General features: G+C 49.8%; 1 protein-coding gene across 1 annotated transcript in view; it reads right to left on the bottom strand.

Annotated features, from left to right (window-relative positions):
- GLG1 (golgi glycoprotein 1) overlaps window positions 1–19,321 on the bottom strand; it is a 694,561-nt gene that overhangs the window by 542,972 nt on the left and 132,268 nt on the right. The window contains exon 4 of the mRNA XM_078669216.1: window positions 18,767–18,982. Within this exon, the coding sequence (XP_078525342.1) occupies window positions 18,767–18,982 (216 nt within the window). The remainder of the gene's footprint in view (window positions 1–18,766; window positions 18,983–19,321) is intronic.

Here is a 19,321-nt window from a genome sequence, read left to right as displayed (position 1 = left end):
CAAGAGAAAGAAGGAAGAGCAGGACCTCAGAAAGAGGGGCATTGAGGGGATCCACAGCCTTTGCTGTGCACCATGCCACAAATCTGTTCCACCTGCAGGCGTATACAGACTTCGTGGAGGGACGCCTGGCTGCCAGAATGATGTTACAAACTTTAGGAGGCAAGTCAAATGGCCTCAACTGTCGCCGCTCAATCTCCAAGCATGGAGGTGGAGACTGGACAGGTTCGGGTGGAGGACCGTCCCCTGCTGCTGCGACTGAAGGTCCTCCTGAAGAGGCAGATGAACCGGGGGATCGACTGACAGACTGAGTAGCTCTGGATACCAGTACCTTCTCGCCCAGTCCGGAGCCACAAGGATGACTTGGGCCCGGTCGCGCTTGATCTTCTTCAGCACTCTGGGCAGAAGTGGTATAGGCGGAAAGGCGTACAACAGACCGCATCTCCACTTGCGACGAAAAGCGTCTCCGAGCGAGTGCCGCCTTGGAAATTCCAACGCGCAGAACTGATGACATTGCGCGTTCTCGTCGGTGGCGAATAGATCTAACCAAGGCTCTCCCCATCGCTGAAAGAGGCCTTGCGCCACGTCCGAGTTCAGACGCCATTCATGATCCATCATGCACCGACGGCTGAGCTTGTCCGCCCTGGCGTTCAGAGAACCTGCCAGGTGTTGAGCCACCAGGGTTACGTCCTGGCGTTCCAGCCATTGCCAAAGGCGAAGAGCCTCCTGACAAAGGGTCCACGACCCCACCCCGCCTTGTTTGTTGCAGTACCACATGGCGGTGGTGTTGTCTGTGAACACCTGCACTACACTCCCCCAGACAGAGGGGAGGAATGCCTTCAGTGCCAGACGAATCGCCCGAAGCTCCAACAGGTTGATGTGGAGCCGGGCCTCCGCCGGAGACCAGATGCCTCTGATCTCCACCTCTCCCATGTGGCCTCCCCAGCCCTGGAGGGACGCGTCCGTCACAACTACGTGCTCCGGTTCGGGAAGGGAGAGGGATCTGCCGTTGACCCAATCGCGGTCGGTAAGCCACCACTGCAGCTGTCTCGCAGTGCCCTCCGAGATCAGGACGTGGTCGGTTGCCCTGATGCTGGGCCCACTGAAACTTCAGGTCCCACTGCAGAGCCCGCATTCGCCACCTGGCGTGATGCACCAGTAGGATGCAGGAGGCCATCAGCCCCAGAAGCCACAGCGTCAACCTGACCGAAACCCAGGATAACGGCTGAAAGATGGGAATCAGAGCCTGAATATCCCGGACCCGCTGTTCGGGTGGATAAACCCGAAACCGCGCCCAGAACCGCTCCGATGAAGAGGAGCTTCTGAGAGGGGCACAGGTGTGACTTCGGCACATTGATGGAGAACCCCGGCTGGTGCAGGAGGTCTGCCGTAGTCTGGAGGTGGCTGACGACTGTCTGGGGCGAGCCCGCCTTCAACAACCAGTCGTCGAGGTAGGGGAAGACTGAAACCCCTAACCTGCGCAGATGAGCTGCGACCACCGCCATCACCTTTGTGAACACCTGTGGGGCGCTGGTAAGGCCGAAGGGGAGCACGGTAAACTGAAAGTGCTCGTGGCCAACCATGAACTGCAGGTAGCGCCGGTGGGCAGGCAGGACGGGGATATGAAAATAAGCGTCCTGCAAGTCCAACGCTACCATCCAGTCTCCTGGGTCCAGGGCAGCTAGGACCTGAGCCAGTGTCAGCATCTTGAACTTCTCCTTCCGAAGGAAGCAGTGGACGTTCCTTAGGTCCAAGATAGGGCGTAGGCCCCCTTTGCCCTTCTTGGGTACCAGAAAGTAGTGGGAGTAGCAACCACACCCTACTTCTGGCCCAGGAACGCGCTCGATGGCCCCCTTGGCCAAGAGGGCCGTAACTTCCTCCTGCAGAAGTCGCAAATGATCCCCCGATACACGGTGGGTTTGCGGTGGCATGGCTGGAGGAGTCGCCTCGAAGGGGAGGGAGTAGCCCCTTCGGACGATTTGCAGCACCCACCTGTCCGATGGCACAGTGCGCCAGTGGAGGTGGTGATGGCGAACCCTGCCCCCCACTGGCGTCATATGGGCCTGAAAGCACGGACTAGGAGGGTTTTGAGGCGGATGCTGCGGGGGAAGTTGTGGACTGACCTTGCCGTTGCCCCCGACCGCCCGGACGGCGGTTCCCACGGCCGCCACCGCGTTGGGTATTGCCCTGCGGAGCGTGGCTGGCGGCGCGTGTGGGCGCACCCCTCCCGGGGCCACGAAAGGAGTGAAAAGCAGCCGATTGCTGGCGCGGGCCCGAGAGGCCCAAGGACTTGGCCGTAGCCCTGGAGTCCTTAAAGCGCTCAAGCGCATGGTCTGCTTTGTCGCCAAAGAGGCGACGGCCATCGAGCGGCATGTCCATGAGTGTGTTCTGGACATCTGCCGAAAAGTTGGCGGACCTCAGCCAGGCGTGGCGTCTGACCGCCACCATCGTTGCCATCGCTCTACCCAGCGAGTCGGTGGTATCCAGCCCACACCTGATGGAATATTTGGCTGCATCCCGGCCCTCCACAAGGGCTTGGCCGAGTTTGGCCCGTACCTCCAACGGACACTCTGGCAGCACCTCCGCGACCTTATCCCACACAGAGTGGGTGTAAAGTCCCAAGAGGCATGCGGTGTTGGAAGACCGCAGTTCCAGACTCAGGTAGGAGAATACCTTCTTGCCGTATTGCTCATACCTCTTGGATTCCCTGTCAGGCGGAGCCGACGGGAATGCGGTCTGGGAATTGGAGGCCTGGATGACCAGGCTCTCGGGGGAAGGGTGGGAGGACAGAAAACATGGGTCGCCCGGGGCTGGGCGGTGGCGTCTGGCCACGTTCCTATCTACGGGCGAACCCGTAGCGGGCTTGGACCAAGTGCCCAGAAGAACGTCGGTCAAGGCCTCATTAAAGGGCAGCAGAGGCTCGGCCGAGCTTGACTGCGGTTTAAGGACCTCAGTGAGGAGGTTAGTCCTCACGGCCGCGATGGGGAGCTCAAGGCCCAAGGCCTTGGCAGCCCTCATCAGCACCACACTATATGTTGCCCCCTCCTCCGAAGCCTTGGTAGGAGGGGAGACAAAGACAGTGTCCGGCGAAGTGTCCAGACCACTGGCAACCCCAAGGTCACCTGTCAGGTCCTCATGAGACTGACACTCCCTGGTCAGAGGGTCCTCAGACCCCTCCCAGTCCTCTTCATCGCCCATCTCCTGAAACCCAGGGTTCTCAACTAATGGGGCCTGTTCATAAAATTAAAACTCACCAAACGACGTCTGGAGCGGCGCCCATCGGGGCCGTTCCGACGTCTGAACAGGAACGAAGGTGGAACCGGGGACGGCGCCGCCCGAGGACGGCGCCTGAGGGAGGTCGTAAGGTCCACCGGCGACGAACCAGATCCCGAAGGGGGGCCAGCGGCGTCCCGCGGCGCCGGGCCCGAAGGCGCCGACGGCACCGGGGCCGCTGAACCCTGCGGCGCCGGGATAACGGGAACCTGCGGCGCCGGGCCCGAAGGCGTCGGCGGCGTCGGGGCCGAAGCACCCGACGGCGTCGGGGCAGATCCCCCCGACCCGCTAGGGGTCCCAGACGGGTCCGCTGGGCCCGAAGGCGCTGCGGAGCCCGTCGGAGGAAAGAGTTTCCTCATGGCCATGAGGAAGCGCTCTATCTCCTGCGACGCGTGAAGCCCAGGGACCGTAGGGTATGGGGCTGGACGCGGCGCCTGCGACTCCGTCGGAGCCGCGTGGTTGGTGTCACCCGAACCCCCGGCCGCATTGCGCGAGCGTCGGGGGGAGTCCGAAGAGAGATGACGCCGCTTGGACTTCTTGTGCCTCTTACCTGACGATGACTTCGACCCGGAGGAGTGCGGCCTACCCTCGAACTGTGGTGGCTCCGAGCCCGCGACCTGTCCCTCGACCTCCCATGGGATCGGGACCTCTCGCGGCGCGGGACCGACTGCCAGAGCTCGAGTCGCCTGCGGGACCGCTCCCGCCTGGCTTTCGTAGAGAGGGCCCGGCAGTCGGAGCAGGGCTTGTTGTCGTGGTCGACGCCGAGACAAGATAAAACACACACGGTGAGGATCCGTGACCGACATCAGGCGGTCGCAATCATCGCAGTGCTTAAAGCCGGGCATCCCTACGGCATCGTTCGGAGTCGAAAGACTTCGAGAAACAATCAAAAGTGATAAAAAAAGTTAGTCAAAAAATGACTAGGGTTACTGCTTTTTCCAGATCTGCGCTTGCTGGCGCGGAAAAAAGACGAACTGACGTCAGCACGCGGAGGCGGCGTCTAAGTACTCCGACGACGTCATCACGGCGCCCACGACACAGACGACGGACGCGGAGCCGCAGCCGACGCCTACCGACGCGCAAGGGTACTGCTACGCAAACATTTCCGGATCCAGTCTGACGCCTGGGGGTATTCTAAGGTAAGGAATCTAATACTAACGTGTCTCTTTCAGATCCAGCGTGATACAAAGTTGAACCAGGGAACTTTCATTGCACTGGTCATTTTCATCAATTCCCTAAGAGAGTCCCTATAATCTATCAACTCTGGTATGGACCAGAGACGTACCCAGTACATCTGGGGCTTCAGTTGAGCCATGTCAGATGTTCCAGCAATACTCATAAAAAAGGGGAATAAGAGGAGAATTAGCTAGAACTATAATAAATGATATAGCAAGAATATTCTCTGCTATGGACAGCTTCTGGAGATCAGCATAGCACCATATTTCAGCTCCAAAAGTGCTGCACATGTGGCTTAGTACAATGGGTTTCAAGGGTCAGTCAATTTGCCCTGCCTGACCCAGCAGACCTCAGCGTAGTTCATATCATGCATTCTTGCAATAAGAATAATCAAGTTCTCAGGAGCTCCCATTTCACATAAAACTCTTCATAAGTTCTCAAAAGGAACAATATTAAATATAGAGTGCAGATCTACAAAAGCCACATATACATTGTTTTTTCAGCAGTACATACTTCCAATGCAAAAGGGCAAACTTAAAAACTTGATTGGAGATGGTAGTTTTCATACGGAACCCAGCCTCAAGTGTAAACAAGTTGCACTCTTCATCTATCCAGTTTTGCAATTTATCAATGACTTGCCCTGCAAATACCTTCTGCAAAGTGTCAATAAGGCGTATAGGCCTATATTCAGATGGACTGCAGGCATCGCTCTGCTTATAGACCAGAATTATCTTAGCATCCCTCCAGGACTCCGAGATTTCCCCTCCGTGCTGCAATGGTGTTCAATAAAAGATTAATGAAGCTAATCCAGACTTGGGACTCAGATTTTAACAAATCGCCAGGTATTTAATCAGGACCAGGAGCTTTTGCTGATTTTAAGCGGTTTATAGCAGTAAAAGTATTACACTTCCCTCTTGTGTATTAGCCTTGCGTGGGTCCTTGGGAGAAATTCTAGATTTTGAGCAAACTAGAAGGCCATCAGACTCAACTTGAGTATACAGGGTAGAATAGTGTGCAATCCATCTCTCTGGTTGAATTTTGTAGTGGAAGGTGTTTACCCTGTCAATGCTTTTGTGGGATATTATATGTCAAAATGATTTGCAATAGTTCCATTTAACAGCATGCAGCAAGTCTTGCCAATTATGTTCTTCCCAAATTGCTCCTAACTTTTGCAAAAGCCACATTGTAATTTCACCAGGCCGATACAACCTCTGGGGGTATGCGCCATTTAACAGCTCTTTAACAATCTTTTTTAAAGTGAACACTCAGAGTTAATCCATTTGTTTGTTATCATCAAACACGATTTTTGCTTATGACCAACTTCTTAAAAAAAGATCTTGTAGTTTATTTTAAAAAACTTTTCACGTAGCTCAAGGATAGGGATTTCAGTGGCAGGAAGGTCTTTATAGTCTGATAGAAAGGCTACATAATAATATTATATCTCAGAATGTAGCATATGATCAATGATTAAACATATAATTGGCCAAGAAACACTCCTATAATTATTCATTAGGATAGGTTCTGGGACAACAGTGTGACAAGTGATCAAAACACCCCCAAGAACATCTCCGGAAAAAAGTGTAATCAGAAGGTTGTGGTTGCTATCCATGCAGTTTTCAAATTTCAAGTCAACAAGCAATGGCCAGAGCCTTGCATCTAATAGGACAATCTATAACACTCGTATAGGTACCTCTTTTAAAGGTAGGTACCCTATCGGAATCGGATCAAGTGCGTCCATTACAGGCCTTAAACCCCCAATCAAAAGTCGTGGATGTTAGCTGGAGGGCTGTGTTAGTGAAATAATACAGATGGTTACCAACTAAGTGAGGTATAGTCCATTGTTCATCGTCCTGTTCTACTAACACATTGAAGTACGGTGAAGGTTCAAGAGGTGCATTAAACTCACCCTCCACTGTTACTTCTGCATTATGTTGGTGAAGTTCAACAAGCTTCTCAAGAAGAGCCAAAACAAGTGAGTCGTAGCTGGCAGGAGCCGGCCTTACATAAGCGCTAAATAATACAATAAACAAACAGGAAAGAACCCTAAAAGAGACTCCCATTAAATCAGGGGAGTCAACCACCAACTAATGCAAACACAAAACAATACTTTTCACTAATATTAACAACCCACCAGCAGCCGGGACATGTTTCCCTGGGGTTTAGCTTCCTCACAATATGATGTAAAACTATTAACAGACACTTTGTTCACTGCCCAGGTTTCTTGGAACACGCATACATCATAATCGCCTATATAAGATGACCTTTCAGTCTCAATTAATTTGGATTTTATCCCCAGGCAAATTCCATGAGATCATAGAAAAGTTTACTTGTGGTTCACACATGTCTGTAGAATGTTAATCAGCTGGTTGTGCATTATGGATTAGTTACTTACCTGTAATCCTAGTTCCCTTCCAGGGGTATCCTCATCAAAGTCATAGCATTAGAATATTTCCGCCCATGCGCGGGACCCCGGAAACACTATCATATGTGCCCCACATATATATATATATATATATTCAGGGAAGGAGCGGAGCGCCGCGAACCAAAGTTAAGGAAAATTTCAGGAAGATTCCTCAACCGGCGCCAAAGTTATTCCCAATAGAATGTTGCGATTTCCCTATGGAAAACAATCCTAACTATATATACCTACTCGCTATCGCCAGTAAGTAATATATATATTAATGATTTGGGAATTAGGTGCGTGTTTGAGAGACTTTCCAATTATGCCTCCCAGTGAAGCTGTCCTGCGAATTTTGTGACCGTGGCCAGTAAGGTGGGGCACCACATGGTGTTCGGGAGCCTAATCACTGTATCTGGGTTCCTGCAGCGGCTTCTACAAAACTCGGAGGGGACAGGAGCAGGGATTTGCGCTTTTTTGCAACCAAGAGCAGGGGGCGTTCCAAATGACTCCGATGGGAGTGGACTAACAGACATTTAAACAGGCCCCCAGGTGCAATGTGGACACAGTAGTGAAATGGGCACTGAAGAAAGGCCAATGCCTGAAACGCATCTGCCTAGCGTTTCGCTGTTAAATACTTGTGTTGTGCGCTGATGATAATACTGGCAATTAAAGGTCTCTTACCGCACTGAGCATGTGTCGGCCGCTTCTGTCATAGAAGAAGTTTGGTTTTTGATATATAGATATATATATATATATATATATATATATACACATACATATATATATTCAGGGAAGGAGCGGAGCGCCGCGAGCCAAAGTTAAGGAAAATTTCAGGAAGATTCCTCAACCGGCGCCAAAGTTATTCCCAATAGAATGTTGCGATTTCCCTATGGAAAACAATCCTAACTATATATACCTACTCGCTATCGCCAGTAATATATATACATATATATACATATATATACATATATATACATATACATATATATATATATATATATATATATATATATACACACACACACACACACACACACACACACACACACACACACACACACACACACACATATATATATAAACAAGCAATTGCAGCCAAAATCACAATAGAGCTGGATTATGCTGTAAAGAATTTCCACCATACATGAAACATATGCATTAGAAACATGAAAAACAACATCAAAGCTTGTTTTGAAACTGTTTTAATGCTGACAAAGCAGTAGAAATTCTTATTATATCCTGAAAGCATAGAAAGCTCCCAGGCTGCATTGCAAACACACAGTCTAAAAGACTGAAAAGCTAACCTGTAGCTGCATGCTACAAAAAACTGACACCGTGCCTTTAAAGCACTCATGACCCCCAGTATCCCATCATGACTCAGGGGTGACAGTTGGGTCAGTTCTTTTCGGAGACTGAAAAACCATGGAAACAAATAGGTTAACAATATCTCCAAATTAATTAAGATCCTTTGCCCGGGGAGGCGGGAGGGTTGCTTATGACTTTGATGAGGATACCCCTGGAAGAGAACTAGGATTACAGGTAAGTAACTAATCCTTCTCTTCCAGGGAATCCTCATCAATAGTCCCAAGCATTAGAATAGAATAGCGAGCCTCACCTCATCTCCCTGCGGGCAAAGGAGTAACAATACAGTAATAACATTACTACGCCTAGAAAAACTAAGCTTGTACTGGCCGCAGGCTACCCAAATAGATTCCTCAAAGAGGCTTGTCCTACTTTAGTATCAGTCCTGGAATCAGATTCTAGGCAGTAATGCCTTGTAAAGGTATGAACTGATCTCCAGGTTGCAGCCTTGCAAATCTCTGACATAGGGACATCATGCAGGAAAGCTACTGTTGCCGCTTTCCCCCTAGTAGAGTGTGCTTTAGGTGACAAAAGTAAGGGCTTGCCTGCAAGCTGATAAGCCAATTTAATACAGGAGACGATCCATCTGGAGATGGATCTTTTGGCAGCTGGAAAGCCCGTCCTCAGTGGACCGTAGTTGATAAACAATTGGTCCGTCTTCCTACTTTCTTTGGTCCTTTCCAAATAAAATTTAAGGACTCTTGAGATCTAAAGAGTGCAGCGACCGCTCAGCCGGGGTCGTAGGGTTTGGGAAAAAAGAAGGAAGAGAAATACTGATTTATATGAAAATCAGAGACAACCTTAGGTAAAAAGGATGGATGCGCCCTTAAGACTACTCTGTTGTGATGGAAAACAGTGTAGGGTTCTTTTGTACACAGCGCCTGTATCTCACTTACTCTGCGCGCTGATGTAATTGCAACTAGAAAAGCGGCCTTCCACGATAGGTGTTGCAAGGAAGATCTGTGGATGGGTTCAAAGGGGGGGGGGGCATCAACTTAGACAACACTAGGTTTAATTCCCACGGAGGAGAAGGGTTTCTAACAGGGGGGTACACTTTCTTCAACCCCTGTTAGAAGTCCTTGACCACCTCCATCTGGAAGAAGAGGGCTGAGTAGGAGACTTCCTATAAGCCGTAATGGCCGAGAGGTGCACCCTGATCGAAGCATATTTAAGACCAGATCTTGCTAAGTACAACAAGTAAGGCAGAATCCCCTCCTCCTGTGCTGATGAGGGATCAAAGTGACGTTCTCTGCACCAAAGAAAAAACCTCTTCCACTTAACCGCATAAGACGTTTTTGTGGAGGGTCGTTTCGCTTCCTTTAAAATGTGCATACAATCAGGTGGCAAATTTAAATGTCCGTATTGTAGGACCTCAGGAGCCATGCTGTTAAGTGCAGTGAGGGAAGGTTGGGATGAAGAATCCTCCCCCCCCCCCCCCCATCTTGGTCAACAGGTCCGGCCTGCAGGGCAGTCTCCTGGGTGGAAGCACCGACAGCTGTAGAAGGTCCGGGTACCACCACTGCCGAGGCCAGTCCGGGGCTACCAGGATCATGGTCATGCTGGATCTGATGAGTTTGGACACCACCTTCGGAATCAGGGGCAGAGGAGGAAATGCGTAAGCAAATGTCCCTGACCAGTCCATCAAAAGGGCATTCCCCCTTGTCCCTGGACAGTGGAATCTGGACGCGAAGGCGTGGCATTTTGAGTTTGTCGTCGTCCGCGAACAGATCGATTTCTGGATGACGCCAGCGATGGAAGAGGTCTGCCACCACCTCGTCGTGCAGGACCCAGTCTGGCTGATTTTCTAAGTGTCTGCTGAGTGCGTCGGCCTTGATATTTAGCTCTCCTGGGAGGTGCACCGCCACTACTGTGAGGTTCCGGGCAAGCAGCCAGTGCCATATGGCTTGTGCCTCCAGAGAAAGAGGACGCGACCGAGTTCCGCCCTGCTTGTTCAGGTAGAACATGGTCGTCGTATTGTCCGTTTGTATCAGAACTGAGTGTGATTAGAGTGCAGGAAGGAAGGACTTTAGAGCCAGATGGACTGCTCGAAGCTCCAGCATGTTGATATGGTAGGTCTGTTCTTTTGCTGACCACCTTCCTTGAATCTGCACACACCCCATGTGTGCTCCACAGCCTTGGAGAGACGCGTCTGTGACTATAGACTGTCGGGAGAGGTTGGTGAAAAGGTACTCCCACCAGAAGGTTGCGAGGATGAGTCCACCATTTGATGGAGGTCTTCGTCACCTGGGAAAGATAGATCCGGTCTTCCCAGAGCCCCGTCGACTAATCCCATTTGATCCTCCAGAGCCTGCTGCAAAGGTCGCATCCTCAGCCTGGCGTGAGGGATCAGGAAGATGCAGGACGCCATGGAACCCAGCAGAGACACTACCTGAGGCGCTGTTGGATTCTGGGACTCTAGTAGAACTCCGCACTTTTGCTGCATAGAAAATAGTCTCTCCTCCGAAGGATACGCTTTTCCCAATTTTGTATCCAGAACGGAGCCCAGGTAGTGAATGGATTGGGTCGGTAGTTGTACTGACTTCTCCATGTTGACGTGGAGGCCGAGCCTGTGCAATTGTAGCAGGCAAAGGTGAAAGTCGTTCTCTACCTGATGAGGAGATGGGCCTTTTAGGAGCCATTCGTCCAGGTAGGGATAGACGAAAAGTCCTCTTTTGTGCAGGCAGGCTGCCACCGCTGCCATGCACTTGGTGAAGACTCTCGGCGCGGACTTTAGCCCGAAAGGCAGGACCCTGTACTGGTAGTGTTTGCTGCCCACCAGAAACCTTAAGAACTCCCGATGTCGCATGGCAATTGGAATGTGGAAGTAGGCATCTTGCAAGTCCATCGAACACATTCAATCTCCCACTTGCAGATGTGGACATATTTGGTGAAGAGCAAGCATGCGGAACTTCTCCTTGACTATGTTCTTGTTCAGAACACGAAGATCCAGGATAGGCCGGAACTTGTTTTCCTGATCCTTTTTGGGGACAAGAAAGTATCTGGAGTAGACTCCTTTTCCCCTTTGTGAGGGAGGCACCTCTTCTATAGCTCGTTTTAAGAGAAGAGCCTTCACCTCTTTTCGGAGCAGATCGAGTTGGTGCGGACAAGATTTCTTTGGGGGAATGTCCTGTTGAGGCGCACGGAAACGAAGAGCATATCCATTGCGCAGTGTATTCAGCACCCACTGATCGTTCGTGATGCTGCCCCACTCTGCCAGATGTTTTGAAACACTTCCTCCCACTGGAGTGGACAACGGCGCTAGAGGAAGCCAGTGCTCATGGTTTTCCTCCTCTCGTAGAGGTAGAGGACTGCTGGTGACCTCTACCTCGGTTGGCTTTACCACCCCGAAACTGGGTTTTGCCCTGGGTCTTATTTTGGGACCACTGAGGGGTTTGAACCCTCTGTTGAGCCCCTCTGCCGCTGTTGGACTTGAAACGGCGTTTAAACTCCTCCTTTTTTTCTAAGCCGACTGCCTTGACGGTGTCGAGCTCGGCTTTCATCCGACTCATCTCGTCGTCCGTGTGCTGGCCGAAGAGAGATGTTCCGGTAAACGGGAGGTTCAGAATGCGCTGCTGCGCATCAGGCTTGAGGGCAGTCAGGCGCACCCACGAAGAACGTCTGGCACATACTCCATGGGCATATGAATGTCCTGCCAGTATTGCTCCGTCTGCAGCAGTGCTAACTATCTGGTTAGCCACCAGACTTCCTTCCGTCAGGGTCTCCTCAAAGTCTTGTTGGTCCTCCTTAGGCAATTTTGATTTAAAACGCTCCATTGAGTCCCATAAGGCTCTATCGTACCTGCCTAAAAGCGCAGCCGCGCTAGAAACCTTCAGCTTCGAAGCAGCAGAACTGCAGACCTTGTGGCCCCACGAGTCTTGCAACTTGCTGTCCTTATCAGGAGGAGTTGAGGAGGAGGGAGAGACTGAGTGGGTCTTTCGTGCCGCCGCCACGACTACTGAGTCGGCGGGCGGGTCCGCTTTCACAAAGATCGGGTCAGAGGGTGCGGCCTTATACTTCTTTTGGATGCGAGCCGGCACCGCTTTTGCCGATGCTGGAGCCAGGAACACATCATTGACAGGATCCATGATCCCTGGGACCAACGGTAGCACTGGACGAGACCCCGACTTTTGGTGAAGAGTCTCAAAGATCACTGTCGTGGAGACCTGTGGCACAGACAGCTCGATGTTTAATTTCAGTGCCCCCCTCTGTAAGACATCATGATAGGTGTTGATATCGTCCACCAGGGAAACCCTAGAGACAGGGCTATCAACCAAAGTGGAAGAGTAATCCCGTATGGAAGAGCGGGTAGAGGAGGTAGGAGAAGTAGCTGGTGTTCGAGCCCTTCTTTCGCGAGATCTTCTGGCGGATACCTCCCGTCTAGGGGAACGATCGCACCTCCTCTCGTGAGACCTCCCTGTGCGTTCTTCTCGTGCAGGAGAACAAGATGCAGCTCGCCTCACAGGTGATCTTTCTCTGCGCCTGGGAGGGCTGCGACTGTCTACTTCCTCGACCAGTCTTTGCAGAGGAGATCTGTGTACTGGGCTGACGTATTCCTGCAGCCTTCTTGTAGCACCTGAGTCTCGCCAATTGTGCAGAGGCATATTCCATCTGGGAGACAACTGCACACCATCAGTGGGAGGTCTGCGGGCAGGACTTCTAGATCTGCGGGCAGGACTTCTGGATCTTGATCTGGAAGAACCAGAAGAGTGATGGGAGGCTGATTCAGTCACTAGGATCACTGAACCATCCCTGGATCTTCGTTCATGGTGTCTCGACGTCGATCTGGACCGTTCATGGCGCCTCGACGTCGAATGCTCAGAAGGCGCATGCCTTGACTCCGAGCGATGATGACCTCCCGACGTCGACTGGTGCTGCCCCACCGTCGACGGAGTCCTTTCCTTCAACGCCAACTGTCTCTGTGGCGCCGGTGGATCAGGCGATCTCGACGTCGTATGCCTCGACGGCGAACGACGTGAGGAATGGTCTCTCGACGTCGAGCGGCGTTGTGGCTGACGACGGAGCTGCCTTTGACTTCGAATGTCTACGTGACGTCGGCGGAGGGGTATTGGTCGCCCTCGACGCCGAACGTCGACGTGACGTTGACGAAGATCTCCTCCTCGACGCCGATCGACGCCTGGTTGTCGACGGTGGAGGACTTGGGGCTCTCTACGTCGGTCGCTTAGCCTGCGACGACGGTGAGCCAGCTCTCGACGCCGAACGTCGGGACGACGACGAAGGCGGAGGCTCCTTACCCCTCGACGCCGAACGTCGCCTGGTTGACGTCGGCGGAGGAGTCACACTTCTCGACGCCGGTCGTCGCCTGGTTGACGACGGCGGAGGTGTAACGCCCCTCGACGCCGATCGCCGCCTGGTTGACGACGGCAGAGGGGTCTTATCTCGCGACGCCGAGTTGACGATGGCGGAGGGTCTTGACATCTCAACGACGACATACCGGTTCTTGTTGATGGCGAGCCCGTCGTCGACGGTGATAAATGTCGTTTTTTTGAAGAATGACCCACCGGTTGCTCCTTTCTCAGCGCCGAGCCCGACGCTGAAGCTGCAGGACGAGAAGACCCGCCCTTTGAAGGTTCTCTGGACCTCTTGGAGCACTTCTTGGCTGGGGATCTCCCTCTAGAAGACCTATGGCCTAGGCCATAGACTCTAATTCTCCCCCGGTCTTTCAAAGTTCTTGATGACAGGGACTCGCAGTGAGGGCAGGTCCTAGGGTCATGTTCTTCAGGTAGGCAAAGGATGCATACCTCATGGCTGTCCGTCTTTGCCTTCTTCTTGCCACAAGAAGGGCACTTGTCAAAAAGGGAAGGCATATCAAGATGAAAATGCCAACCAACAAGAGAAAACCTACATGACTAGATGAAAAATGTCGAAGTAAGGTTAAAAATGTAGAAAACAGAACTGGGGAGACAGTGGTGCGACAAACGTTGACCAAGTTCCACATAACAACCGTCGGGGATCTGTTCCCGGAAGGTCATGCTTTCACACTGACTGAGGATGCCCGTTTTACCGAGAGGACGTTCATGGACTCATTTGTTCTAACCAGACTGCGCTCCTTGCTACGCGCTTCATTCTCCTCGTTCCCCCTCCCCCCCGAAGAGATGACGCCCCTCACTTTCATCATACAGCACCCATCGGGCGCACACTTGGTCTCTAAGTTGTATCAGATGTGCTGCGACCTCCTCCCCTCTCGAGATCAGGTGGTACGTGCTGCTTGGGAGACAGATTTGGGGTACACCATCTCGGATGATCAATGGCAGTGGTACTGCAGAACGACCAAAAACGTCTATCAATAGCAAACACAAACTTTTACATTTTAAGTTTTTGCGTAGGCTGTACTTCACACCAGCGCGACTACATAGGATAGACCCATCAAGATCTCATGCCTGTCCCAAATGCGGTGGACCATTCGCAGATTTCGCTCACCTTTCATGGACCTGCCCTAAGTTGCATGAATATTGGTCCCGAGTACACAGCACACTCAGTGACATGCTTAACTTAACCCTGGCCCCGATCCCGGAGATCGCTCTCCTGGGATACGTGGCTGAATTTCCAAAGTCAGTGCGCAGACTGGCGGCACTGAGTTTTCTGCTAGCCAAGCGAGAAGTTGCACTGAGATGGTGCGACCGACGACCCCCGCTACACAGCTCCTGGCTCCGGAGCATGGCACACTGCAATATTAACAGTACAGAATACTCAGACATGGTCCCTACCACATCCAGGCCAGTCGACATTTGGGGCCCATACCGCGCGTATATAGCAGGCACCATTGAGAGTAGTCAACGCACCTCTACACCTGCGATGGCCCCTGAGGGTATTGGTTGAGGGATGTGGGGGTACCCTGATGTTGACCATTGTCTCGATGCACACTTTGTGGGGTCTCCCTGCCCCCCTTTGTCCAGGCGCCTCGCTGTTGTGGGGAATTGCAAATGACACATACACGAATGGGAACGTTGAGTGGTAATGCTGCCTTAAATGTTTGCGGTAGATATGTTTCCTCACTGTGGGCCTCTCTCTCCATCTTGGCCATGCATTTCGAGTATGTTCGAAAGATTGTACAAGTAATGATTGCGACTAGAGTGACACCTTATGAAACAACATTGTATTTTGAATTTGTATACTTCTCTTTATTTCTGTATTTCTTTTGGAAAATAATACATAAATTTAAAAAAAAATGTAGACAGAGAATTTTCTGTCAGAAAACAGAAAAAGAGTGGAGCTGTGGAACCAGGATCCTTCCTGAAGGAGCCGGAAAGAACAACTGACCCAACTGTCACCCCTGAGGCATGATGGGATACTGGGGGTCATGAGTGCCTTAAAGGCACGGTGTCAGTTTTTTGTAGCATGCAGCTACAGGTTAGCTTTTCAGTCTTTTCAGACTGTGTGTTTGCAATGCAGCCTGGAAGCTTTCTATGCTTTCAGGATATAATAAGAATTTCTACTGCTTTTTCAGCACAAACAGATTCAAAACAATCTTTGATGTTGTGTTTCATGTTTCTAATGCATATGTTTCATGTATGGTGGAAATTCTTTACAGCATAATCCAGCTCTATTGTGATTTTGGCAGCAAAAATATATTATATATATATATATATATATATATCTCATCAACAGATAAGTTGCCATTAGCTTTGGAGGCGCTCACAATAACACAAGTGGGACTCACTTCTTCTTTTCCTAAGTGGTCAGTTTATTCATGAAAAACCTGCATTCCTTTCAATATTCTCGCTTTAAAGTCCTACGCGTTTCGAGGCTGCCTGCCTCTTGATCACGGACTCGAACTGATTGTGACGGCTGCCTCGTGACAAGTTCCTCATTTAATTTCACAGTACCTGCCGCCAGGTGGACTGACTTAGATGTGCAGCCTGCAGGTATGCTGGGACTTGTGGTGCAATGTTCGTTCACCTTTCCCGAAGTGTGTCAGTAATCCTGTTCTTTCCACAGCTTTCACCCTCCAGTGGGTGTTGAGAGGAGGGCCCGTTTTTTATATTTGAAGGTGACTTGGTTATTCCAAATGCAGTCCGTGTGTTTAATTTCACGGCAGTTCGCTCTCCACGACCCAGGCTGGCCGTAATATATCAAATCCAGGCATTTGGTGAATACTATTATTGCACGGCGGCCCCGCCGTGGTAGGATAGCACCATCTTTATAAGGAAAAGAGGCTGTGGTTGGAAACCATTCCGGCAATATGCAGTGCAGCGAGCCAGACTAATGAAATTCACACGCGCATCCAGAACCCGACGAAGGGAAATGCAATGCTCTTATCTAATACATGCGAGTGACACCTACTTAAGGGAGATAGCGTGATGCTTTGTTACTCTTCTGCACTCGTGAGATCAGCATGCACTGTGCTGCAACGAGGATAAAGAACGTCCCACCGTGGGCGGAGATCCAATCAGAACTGTGTGAGAACTATTCAAAGAAGAGCAACACGTCACTCATATGTAATGAGCTGCCTCTGATGAGAGACGAGAGGTCTCGAAACGCGTAAGGCAAAACAATTTGAAATCTGCGTGCAAGTGTGAACAGTCAACGTTAACCAGAGGGGGGCCCGCTGCAGTGTGCGTCCTACGAAGCTCATATATAGCACATATGATAGTGTTTCCGGGGAATATTCTAATGCTTATGACTATTGATGAGGATGCCCTGGAAGAGAACAATCCTAATCCAATCGTCCAGTGCAGCGGGATGGATGTGATGCCTTAGTCAGTTGTTTGTATTCAGGCCGGATACGTCTGGTCCGGCAGCAGATTGTGGCATATGGAACCTTGAGTAGAGGGGGTGCCTTAAGTTATTAGAAGTGAACTGAGTAGTCAGGGGAGACAATTTAAGCTTATATCAGAAGCTGGAGGTCCATGGAGATGGCAAGTATGAAGTTCATGATTTATAAGGCCTTCATCCAGCGTCTCATTATTAAATTAAACTAGAATAAAATCAGAAATTGCCGAGCCCACATCACACCATCTCACATATTCAATGTCAGACCATATTACAAAGAGACAATTACGCTTCACCCTGATCCAGTGCATAAGTCAAATAAACTACCCTCCTGGGAACTTCAATATGATCTGGATAGGAGGGTCTCTCCAAGAACTGTGAAGGTGGTGCCTGTCTAGATGCTTGATGAAAGTGGTTTCTCATACTCCAAGGGTTGGCCCAACAGTGGGCCATCACTGCAACATACAAAAGACTGTCTTGGGCCATATAAGCATTCAAAAGGCTTGTCAGGGGGCACGAGAAATTTAGAATCCACATTATTCTGTCAACTGTGTGGGGCTGTAATCTGTTGATATAAACTGTGCATAGGTTTGGTGCCTGAACACTTTGCTTGGTTTGCCTAAATAATATTTATATGCTGGGCGCAAGGATGACACTTCATCAGAGCCGAAAGATCTGGGGGCTCCCCGACAGCAAGATTCTTACCAAATCAAGACCCCTTCTGAAGCCCCTCGCTTACAGGAGTATTTGCAGGAGCAATTGCTGATAGAACTGCTTTCATCTTTCTAATTCTTTCAATTAAAGAAACAATTAAATACTTCAAGGTATCCAGTTTGCTGTGCAGAATAAGCAGGTCACCAGTGTCTGTAGATGGCTGAGAAGTATCAACATTTAAATCTGTATGGGTTCTGTTAACTATAGGTGAGACACGAGCTATGATCTGTGTCTGACGTGTGGGCGAAGACTCAGATTGTCCCTGTATCAGCTACCAGAGCAAACCTATTAAGGCAAGAGATGTTAGGAACAATGTTTATTTTGGGAGACAGTGGCAGCCGGTTAGGTTTTGACAAATGCTCACAAGTAAAGGCCTCTCGCTTCATTACCAATTGCAACTGCTAAGTCAAGGGTGCTTAAAGTACCAATGCGGTTTTATGCAAACTGCCTTAGTTTCTGCGGGCAGTATTTGATTTAATCGTGGTTTTCACTCTTAAAAAATTCAGGTACTTTTGCAGAGCTTGTTTTATTTTTAGCATTAGATGTTTCAACGTTCAGCATAGTCTCTACTTCCTCAATTAAATGATCAATATCATCGAAGCTAGTGATTCTGTCCCCATCTATGAGAGCACCAGCCCCCGCAGGTTTCCAATTTTTTTTTGTTTTAACTGGGACTTTAGTTGTTTTAGGGGCTTTCCGTTTTCTCATTAATAGTACCTGCTACAGACAACTGCATGCACACATGAAAGCCTTGGAATATAAAGCTGACATAAGGCAAAAGCTACACACTTGCCACATTCTTGGACTTCCTCTAAAAATAATGGCCTCATTTTATTGAAGGAATCTGTTGTACATTAGATGTTCAACATAAGTAAATGAAATCAGGGCCTCTTCTCAATGTTCAAACTATAATTGTATTTATTTTTCAATAAATGTTTAACTGGTAATTTTCTAATAGTCTCTATGTGCTCATGATCATGGTCTAACTAAAGGTTTTTACAATGCGATCTAAATGGTCGTTTTAATTAACACAAAATCTGAAACCAATCAAATGATTAACTTAACTACAACCTCAAGAACACAAAAATAATGTTTAAATGTATGAAGCAGTACCTTCTCGCCAGGGCGAATGCTGCCACATCGCAGTTTATTGATGTCATTCTTGCAGTCGTTCATAAAGCCACATATCAGACGATAGTCACTGTAAATGATAGCAGTCATCTTGGTGATATACTGATGGCACTGGTATTCTGTGATATTCACTCGATGGTCAACCAAGCAGGACACCAGGTAGCCCTTTCCAGGTGGCTCATTTGCACATTCTTTGATCTGTTGAAAAGTGGACATTTTTCTGAAAAGGTGTTGCTTAAATGAGCTTAAGACTACTTTTGCAATATTGTAATGGTCTGTTGGGGTTGGTGCAAGCAATTTTCTATGGCACGGCCTACAATCTCACACCGAAGAACAAACTCATTTTTACTGAAATCAATAATGGGAAAATTAGGTCTCAAATAAAGCTGCACTCCAAGAACCACAGCTTCTCTTTTATGAATGTTCTATAAGGCACTTCAAAAGAAAGCACCAAAAACCCAGCTCTCCTTCGCAACACTGGAGCAAGTTAATGACAACTAGACAGTCTCAGAACCACCACAAAGAATTGGAACCTCA

The sequence above is a fragment of the Lissotriton helveticus genome, chromosome 12, assembly GCF_964261635.1.
Source record: "Lissotriton helveticus chromosome 12, aLisHel1.1, whole genome shotgun sequence".
Lineage (NCBI taxonomy): Eukaryota > Metazoa > Chordata > Amphibia > Caudata > Salamandridae > Lissotriton > Lissotriton helveticus.
Note: the sequence above shows the minus strand (reverse complement) of the source record. Positions and strands in the feature narration are given on the sequence as shown.